Source organism: Capra hircus, chromosome 25, assembly GCF_001704415.2.
Source record: "Capra hircus breed San Clemente chromosome 25, ASM170441v1, whole genome shotgun sequence".
NCBI classification, from domain to species: Eukaryota; Metazoa; Chordata; class Mammalia; order Artiodactyla; family Bovidae; genus Capra; species Capra hircus.
Window position 1 is genome coordinate 27,877,446 of NC_030832.1, and position 9,809 is coordinate 27,887,254.

A 9,809-nucleotide genomic window follows, 5' to 3' on the forward strand; every position below is an offset into this window, starting at 1 on the left:
CAAAGTGTTCTCTAAACTGCTTGGTGAAGACTCAAAATCCTTAGGAGTATAAGAGTTTTGAAGGCTCTGTACTTTTCTTTTGACAGAGCTGAAAAGCTTCAGCTGCTGAATCACAGGCCTGTGACTGCTGTTGAGATCCAGCTGGTGAGTGAAGGAGGGTTGAACTTGGACGGGTTAGTTTCTGGGTCTGAGGTGTAAAATGGGTTCTAAAGGCTGACCTCAGACAAGCCAGAAACTGTCATTACTTGAAAAGACTGCTAGAGCATCCATTTTATAAGTGAAAGGAAACCTCAACAATTTGATCCTAGTTACTGTGGAAAGACTGGAGAAGTGTCATTCCTTCTGTAGGCTTTGGGGATTGACTTGGCAGCTCTTTGTCTCCTCCATGTCCGGCGCCGTCCTGGCCATTGCTTCTCTGTAGGGTTAGATTCGGCATGGCTCTGGTGGAGTTTATCCTCTCCCCTCGCCACCCCCGCCCCACACACACTTTTGACCTCCTCTTCCTGTATTTCTTCTCTTGATGAATGGAGCATGTGTGCACTTGACCGCAGGCTCACGCTCTCACCCTCCTGGCCCAGTGTCCCAAGCTAGACTCCTGGAAGTCATTCGTTTCCCTTTAGCTCCTGGTCAGTCAGCCCCAGCCTCTCTCCCTTCTCCTGCCTCTTGCTCGCTCTTCTCCCCTTGCTGCACTGCAGTAATTCCTGTCGTTATTTCTCTGCTCAGCTCTTTCAGCCGTCCCCTCACTGTCTTCCTACCTCCAGTCCAGCCCCTGCCTGCCCGTCTTCCATACCACAATCATAGTTTGCTTTCTAAAACCACACATTTGATCATCTAGTTTCCCTTTGCATGTAACCATTCAGTGGAAACTCAATACTTAGAGAGTCTAAACTGCAAGCCCAGCATTAAGTTTTAGTATTGGGGAAGCCAGAGTAGGGCTCCCAGGTGGCTCAGTGGTCAAGCCGCCTGCCAGTGCAGGAGACACAAGAGGTGTGGGTTTGATCCCCGGGTCAGGAAGATCCCCTGAAGGAGGAAATGGCAGCCCGCTCCAGTATTCTTGCCTGAAAAATCCCATGGAAGAGGAGCCTGGCGGGCTACACTCCATGGGGTCTCAAAGAATGAGACGCCACTGAGTGACTGAGCGCACGCACACACACACACGTGCGCACACACACACACACACACACAAGCCAGAGCAGACGGCAGAGGTGCTGTGAGGAGACTGTGAGGTGGCCCAGGATTGCAGGCTGAGCCGTTGCGGTCCTTCTGTGTGGTGCGCTTTCCTTCCGTGTCCCGGGCGGAGACCACTGTTAAGCTCTTAAATATTAGGCAGGCCATTCAATTGCAAGTAAAAAACTTTGGCTGGAGAATTAATAAAATGAAAATAAAGCAGTTTTAAAAGTCACTTTTAGAAGTATTTAGCTCTTTGTCAAATTTCCTTTAGAAAAATGTGGAAGAAAATACCTCTGATATTTAAAAGTTGCTTAAAAAGAACAAAACCAAACCATTTTTGAGTCCTGGGATATTTACTTTTTGAGTAAAAGTTTTATTGTCCTCTCAGCATTTTGTTTCTACCCTTTAAAATGCACCCAAAATTAAATTAGAAGAATTCCTTCCATAAAGGGTGCCTTTTAGGGGGAACTGGTCTTCAGGCTAAATAGAGATACTTTTTTTTTTTCCTAATACCCTCAATTCTTCTGATGCTCTCGACTATATGGGAAATTCAGCTTAGAAAAGAGAAAAAAACAGAACAGCAAGAAAATAATCCCCATCCCTCTGGGTTAAAGATCACATGTCATGTCTCCTCCAACTTTAATCAGCAACATATGTTATTCATGGCTTAATGACAGATGGAGAGAAGAGATGAGGAGGATTAGCGTGACCTCATCCTGGAGCCTGCGGAAGGCTCTCAGTACTTGGTAGGATTAGCTGCTATTAAGATGGCCTGCTCTATGCCAGACTCAGTGCCAGAGACTGTGTGTATCACCTTTAATGCCCTCACCGTAGTCTCGGCTAGTGAGTGCCCGAGTGGTCTGTCTGATTCAGAAGCCCTGTGCTGCTGCATATGGTGAGGAGAAAGGTCTCTGACGTCTCCTCAGACTGTGTTTATCCTCTTCTCCTTTCCGCAGGTAGATAGACCTTGTTAAAAGCTGTCCATGTTGTTTCCCAGCATTTTGGGGACAGATTTTTCCCAGCCAGGGATCTGGCCATAAAGGGTCGCAAGTGATTTGCCAAGGTGTGTAGCAGTGTCTCTTCTCACCAGAAAGGGATAAGAAATGAGGTTTTCCCTAGATAGGAAGGTGCAGAGAACTTGAGAATTGCCCCATGTTAGCTTTACAGCCGTGTGTTTTCCCTAGGTCCAGAAGTAATCCCATCAGCATCCGTTAGGATTCAGTGTTGGAGGCCAAAAAACTCTTTTTCGATTATCCTGGTTAATCCTTCAGCCATGGTTTGTTGTGATCCTCAGCTCCACAGCTGACTGCCTGCTGTGTGTGAGGAGATGGGGAGGCCACCAGCTCTGAGACTTCTGCCATGCCCTTTTGTGTCTTCATTTGGGACCGTTGGGTACTTCTGGCCTGACGACAGAACTGGGAACTCCCGGACCTCACAGGCCACGGTCCTAATCGGCGCTACCATCAGTGCCTGTTGTAATTTAGTGATTATAAAAAGGCTTGAATCATATAGTTTCCTGTATAAAACACTGAAATGTATGTCCTTTTTTGGTCCTTATTATAGGCATTACTTTAATTTTACTGTAGAGAAAATTGAAATTTATAGAGCTAAAGTGAACTGTTCTGGGTCAAATAGCTAGAAGTGCCTGTTGTTGTTAGATTTTTAGTTGTTTTGAGCAGAGTAGGAGGTTAGGCTTGGCAACTTAGACTAAGTGAGAAACATTTTTGGAGTAGAGCAGCCCAGTTTGACAGCCCCTGGTAACTAATATAATCTTCACGTATGATAAAAAATTTATTGTTTATGTTGACTCCCCTCAAATACTTTTTTTTTTAACGTTTCATTTGCCCTTATATTCTGAACAACTTGAACCCTTTGATATTTTGGAATGTTGAGACACCGCATTGTGTTTCTTTATTTGAGCTCTGTTACTTCTGTGTTGGAGAGAAAAGTTGAAGAGTAGTGTTATTATTTTTTAGTGATCCAAGAGGGGTTAGTAAGTTTTTTGTTTCTTCAAGTTTCTTTTTTGTGTATATTTCATCTTGCTTAATACAGCTCATATTTTCTTCTGTGACTGGGAAAGAAAATTTCCTGACTGTAATTGTTCCTGAGGGTTGTTTGCTAATAAAAGCATCTGCTGTTGGCACATTTGGCCAAAAGTTAGTAAAGCTTGTCAGCCCTATTGCCAAGAACACACCTAACTGAAACCAGATCTGTCAGACCCAGAGACTGGATGCAAGAACGTGGCCTATGGAAATCCTCCCTGTTTGGTTTTCTAAAAAGACCCCTCAGAGCTCACATAACCGAACTGTTTCAAATCAGTGGACTCTGGTGTACCATCCAGGGTCTCCAAGAGAGGAGTTGATAGAAACCTCCTCCTGGAGGCCATGGAGTTCTAGGAGGAGCTGGGATTCCAAGTCTCAAGAGACCTTGCCCTGCTTGCTGTGAGATCGGATCAGTTTTCCTTGTGGTGCTGAGCCTCCTTGCACTCATCTGTTGATTGTCCTTGCCTTACGTACAGCGGCCTTGAGAAGCTCTGGTGCACTGATTGTGAGAAGGAGCGCTGATAATGTTAGGAGGTTGTCGCTGGCCTCACAGCAGTCTCTTTCACGTTCTTCACCTGCAGCAGGAAGCAGTTCATCAGCAGCTGTGTGTGCCAGCTATTCATAAGCTGGGAGACATTGTTCTCCCAAATGGAGGTCATTTTTCCCTCAAGATTAAATTATCAAATCAGGTGTATCTCTCCTTTCTCCCCCTTCATTCTTTGGAGGCAGTGCATGTTAGAATATTTCCTTTTACAGACTGTAATTTTACATGGCTGATTTTAAAAGTGGGCTTTTGAGGATTTTTTCTTTTTCAGTAGAAAAGTTACATGGAGCCTTTGAATCTTTATAAAGTGTGGTGGTTTTACTTCGCATCATAATGGGAGGTAGCTCCATTGGGTCACTGTGGATCTTTTTTTTTCCTCACTCTGAATCTTTATTCTAGAACACCCAGTGTTACTCTCTACTTGTGGAAACATTTTTGGACTGAGGTGAATGAAGAGGCTAGTGGTTCGCCAGAACTTTGATCTTGGGCATGTCACCTGGCTTCTTTAACTTCTGCACTGTTGTTTGTGCAGCTAGGCAGTCAGACTGAAGTCTCTTTGAGGATTGTAAGCCTAGCTTGTCATCATGCTGTACTTAAATCTGCCAGGATTTCTTTCTGGAACTCCTTTTGGTCTTAGTTGCCAGATTTCAGAAACTGTTACTGGGAAATGCCATAGGACAGGACCCTGGACACCTTTAGTTGAGAAAGCTGTTTTGACAGATGATAATGCCTGCAAGTGAGCGTGGTTAAATAACTGGACTGCTTGCATGACGCTTTTACAGGATGGTTGATGACATTGTGTTTGTGTTTATTAACACTGAGGATTAGCGGTTAGGCTTGAAAGTGTGGATCTCATCTGTGCGTTCAGATGTCCAGGACCATTTCCGAAACGGGGCTCTAAGTGGATCTTGGATGGGGCGGTGGGAGGCTGTTTCCCAGCCGTCACTCCTCAGGCTCCTGTGCTGCATCCCCAGGAGATGACAGTGGCCCATGGCATGTGTTAGATTTTAGGAGTCAGGGATAGACAGGTCTGGCTTGGGACTCTAGATCTGCCCTTTGCTGAGCTTGTGGTTTAAAAGAGAAAATGGGTGGGAAGTGCAAGACGCAGTGCCAGGCCCAGGAGCTGTTGTCAGTAGGGATAGTAGTAAGGATTAGAAAAAATAAACAAACCATTTGGCACATAGTGGGCAGTCATCAACTGAGCTGCTGATACAGTACATAAGTTAACGGATGTGCTGGTTGTGATACATTAAAGTGTATATAAAATGCCATTTTACTTAGGTGAGTTTTCTTTGTATATGTAGTGTATTTTTGTGTGTATGTGGATCGGTAGAGAACTGTTAGGGTTTGCTTTTTCTTTAAGAAAAAATGCTAACCTGCAGCCTGCTGTTTTCACTGACTCGTGTGGAGCAGCCACATCGGCTTACCCTGGAATTTGAGCAGGCTTCTCCCTCCTGGGGAGTTACAGCGGAAAGGGCCTGGAGACCCAGGGCAGCTCAGGAGCCAGACCCTGAGCTCTGTGCTGAGGGGCTGGGCTGAGACCAGGAACAACATGGGGAGGGGAAGGTGGGGGTGGGCCCAGTCTGTGAGGCTCCTTGTAAGTCCTGGAGGGCTTTCTTTCCTTCTGCAGATGGTGGAGGAGAGCGAGGAACGGCTGACCGAGGAGCAGATCGAAGCTCTGCTGCGCACCGTCACAAGCATCCTCCCCCCGGGGCCAGAGGCCGGGCAGCAGCAGAGTGCCAGCGGCGACGTGGCGATGGGCGAGGAGGCCCCCGCGTAGAGGAGCGTCTCCTCGAGTCGAAGGCCCAGCGGCCGTTTCCCACACAGTCAGAGGATTGTTTATTTGATTTTACCTTCTATCCCAACAGGCCTGATTTCCCGGCTAGTTGGGTAAACCACAAAAATAATCTTAAAAGAAATCCTTGTGCCTCTGTGAGAACAAACATGGTGGATTGGCTGAGCTTGTCAGGGCAGAGAGCTGAAGAGAGGAGGAGAGAGTCAAAAAGGACAGTGACTGGGGAGCTCTCAGTGGTGAAAATATTTCTTCTGTGGCCTTTGCCATGGTTGTGGGAAGGTCTCTGTACACAGCTGGTAAAATACTTGCCTTGGCTTTGATGGGCTGTATCCTAATTAATTTCATCTGCTTCCCTCAGAGCATCCCAAGCAGGGATGCAGAGCACTGCTGGAATGAGAGCTGACTTAGGAGAATCCTGTTAGATGGCTGAAAACTCGTGAAGCAGCAAATAGTTGCTCTAAGTTAAAATGAGCCACTGAGCTTGGCTCACCGTAGAGGAATCTTTTCCTTAAGAACAATAGACATAAGAAAAGATTGGCCTAGGAACTTGGCGGTCCAGTGGCTTAAGACTCCACATTCCCAATGTATGGGACCCAGGTTCCATCCCTGGTCAGGGAACTAGATCCCACATGCTGCAACTCAGAAGGAAAAAAAAAAGATTCCTGCACGCTACAATGAAGATCAAATATTACCGTGTCCAAATAAATATTTTAAAAATAACTAAATAAAGGAACGGGCTGGACCATTCTTCATCAGGTCTGGAGGCCCCTTTCCTCTGCTGGCATGGGCTTTGTTCAGCGGTTTCACTAGTTAGTCTTCAATGGTAGGACACCAGCTCACTGCGGTTGAAAAGAGGCACTCCAGTGTTCTTGCCTGGAGAATCCCAGGGACGGAGGAGCTTGGTGGGCTGCTGTCTGTGGGGTCGCACAGAGTCGGACACGACTGAAGCGACTTAGCAGCAGCTGACTGAATGACCGCATGTCACCTGCCTTTCTGAACACCTTCAGTTTTCTGCCTTGCGACAGGCGCAGCCTGTTGCAGCTAGGTGAGCCTTATTTGTACAGGGGGCAAATGATTTGCATCTTTGAGAAAGGGCAGTTCTCTGGCGGCCCAGTGGTTAAGCTTCAGTGCTTTCATTGCAGGGGGTGTCGGTTTCATCCGTAGTAAGGACTAAGATCCCACGTGCTGCAAGCTGGGGCACCACCCTCTCCCCCAAACAAAAGAAACCCTAAATAAAGACAGCGCAATTACATAGCTCTTTTTTGTGGATGGAGTGTGAAGAACTAGAGGCTGATTAATAAGAGTTTGAATTTGTTAATTGTTGCATTAGTTTTTTTAATTGAAAATATTAGAATAATTACCATGCAAGGAACTTGTTAATATTTAGGCTTTGGAGAATTTAGTAGCCCCAGACACATGGTTGCCTTAGATCCTAGGAGTATTGTTAAAAATTAATACCCTGTATTCAGTCTGTTCTCTATTTGGAGAAGAAAATGCCCATAGACATTTTTCAAATTGGTGCTCATTTTGTTGTAAGATCACATATTTTCAATGCTTCTGTTAATTGGATTACTTCCCACCTCTTACAGGTCCCAGGTTATTTCAGCACCCCCCCAGTAGGCAGTTATGTTTACCTTAACCTTATCATCTAAGGATCAGTTGAGATCTGCTTACAGGCAACACTGAAATTAACAGGACATTTATTTTTAAATCTCTCTTGAGTATCAGGAATTTTACCAGGAGCTGTTGATTTGTCACGGCATACAGGTGCTTATGTCCTTGTTTCATTTTGACCTTGAGTGCATTTGATACTTTTTCTTCATGGATTTAGGGTTTAATTAGTTAATAAATGGTTTCCAGATGACTACCAACTTACACTATTTTAAAAAATCTTAGAAGAGTTTATTTTACCATGGGTAGTAAAAAATAAAATGAAATGACTTAAAAAACTAATGCATACATATTAGTTTTTTTTCTTGCGTCTATTTAGGTCTAAGTTTTGTGTTAGATTTTAAGAAAATTTTAAGTTTCTTTATTTGGGACCTGAATTTAGCCTCTGATTAAGTCAAACAGGATCTAGAAGATTGATCCTTCATAAGAAATATGGACTGTGTAATATTCCTATTGCATTAATAACAACATTTTAGAAATAAAAATTTACAGAAGAAACTTAACCAGGGTCATCTGGGAAGGAGAGCTGGGAGTCTGTGAGACTTTGCTTTTCACTTTATATCCTTCTGTGTGGCTTCAGTTTTTGACTGGGTGGCTGTTTTATTCTTTAAAAAGAAAAAAAAAAAATTGTGCTTATTTGCATGTTGTCCTTGGCCTCTGAAAGTTATTGAAGGTATAGTCCATAATTAAATTATGTCCCAAAACATAGAGACTGACACCCAATCCAGTCACTCGGGGAGACACAGCACTGAGGGAAGTTGATCTTTTAAGAAAGTGCTACTGAGCCCTTGAAAGATGAAGTAGACTCACAGTGTTTAGCGAAATATTGGCTTGGCCAAAAAATTCATTCGGGTCCTTCCACAAGACATTATGGAATGAACTTTTTGGCCAACCCAGTAATTGCCTTGCCTCTTTTTGCTTAAAAGGTACCTACTACCACCTCAGAGAACTTGCCATTTATTGAAGGCTCGTTTATAAAATAATGGATATTGTTTTCCTAATCAGTCATTCTGTGAGCACACCAGCTCTCAAGAGCTTATACCCTAGTGAGAGATGAAAGACTTAATCCTCCAGTATATTCTTTGCTAAATCATCACTGTTTTTAAATTTAAAAAGCAAGAAGAATAAAAATCTAAGCATTTAACCATAGCTTTCTAGGTCATTCACAATCTGGTTCCCAATAAAATTTCCAATTTTTATAGTCTTGTGTACAACCCTCCATTCCAGCTAAGTGGATCCACCCATTCATTAACTCAGCACATTTTTGAGTGACTGTGACGCAGGGCTTCAGGCTGGGCAGTGGGATTATGATGTGACTCTGTCATCCTGAGTCCTTGCCTTCAGAAAGCTTTATGTTCTAGGGGAGGAGATGGTAAATGACCAGTTTCACAATTCATTATTTTGTTATAGCAGTGGTTCAAATTAGAAACGAGAATGAGCTAAGAGAGCAGGTAACAGAGAACCTGACCTAGTCTGGTAGGATCAGGGAAGGTTCTCTGAGAAAGTAATGTTTAGACTTCAAGGATGAGTAAGTTAGTGAAAAAAAGAACAGTCCTTGAAAATATTCTTTGTTTCCCATCTCTATGCGTTTATTTACACTATGCCATCTGCTAATACTATACCCCTTCTTCCAGTACCCAAATTCTAACTCAAGATTTGGGCTCATATCTGCCATTTTCCAAAAGGCCCTCCCTGAGCTGTTGCATGTTGATAATAGTATGTGCTTTTTTATATAGGAAAGTCAGTTTTGCTGGATACAAAGTCTTTTGAGTAGCATTTTATTTCCTTTGGATTTAAGATACTCAGTTATTCTATTATTTTCTTCTGGCATCAAGCATTAGTGTTAAAAAGCCTGACAATATCCTCCTTTTGTTTCTCATATAAGCCACTTGCCTTTTTTCCATCCCCCTCGATGCATAAAGGATTTTTCTCTCCTGAAAGTCTGGTGAATTTACTAGAATGCGTCTTGCTATTGGTTGGTTAAGTGTTCTTAGATACATGGATACATGGTGCGTATATAGTGTTAGATATTTTTTCCTCAATTTGAGCACATTCCTGGAAGTTTTTACAGATTTTCTTGATTTTATATCAGGATATGTATACCTTGATTTTTTAATGTGTATTTTCTTGATTTTTTAATATTTTGTTCACTTGCTTCAGTTCTCTGCTTCAGAAACTTCTATATTCTGCATCAATTATGTGCTAATCTGCCATATTGTCATTTTCATTCAAATCATTTTACTGTCTTCTGTGATTTCTTGAAAAATTTTCCTCCTGTTTTCCTAAAGATATTTTAAAATTGCATTTATTTGATCTTGTGTTTCTTCTAATTTAGTCTTAATCTTTTCCCCTTTTACTTCTAAGTGTTTCTTTGAGTAAAGGCAAACTCTTATGAGTTTTTCTAATTTCATTTACCATGGCTCTTTCATGTCATATATAATTTTCTTATTAATATTTAGCTGGTTTTAAAATAGTTGATTGTAATTAGAGCTATTTTGTATGCATGTATTTCTGGTGTGGTCTCATAGAAATGTTATACTTTTGTCTTTTTTTAAATAATAACTTTGAATGAGATTTAACCTTAGTA

General features: G+C 42.7%; 1 protein-coding gene across 2 annotated transcripts in view; it reads left to right on the top strand.

Annotated features, from left to right (window-relative positions):
• Positions 1-9,162, top strand: part of CRCP (CGRP receptor component) — a 39,383-nt gene extending 30,221 nt beyond the window's left edge. For both annotated transcript variants that reach the window (XM_005697758.3, XM_005697757.3), the window contains 2 exons: positions 87-144; positions 5,387-9,162. In XM_005697758.3, the coding sequence (XP_005697815.1) occupies positions 87-144; positions 5,387-5,536 (208 nt within the window). In that variant the 3' untranslated portion in view covers positions 5,537-9,162. The remainder of the gene's footprint in view (positions 1-86; positions 145-5,386) is intronic.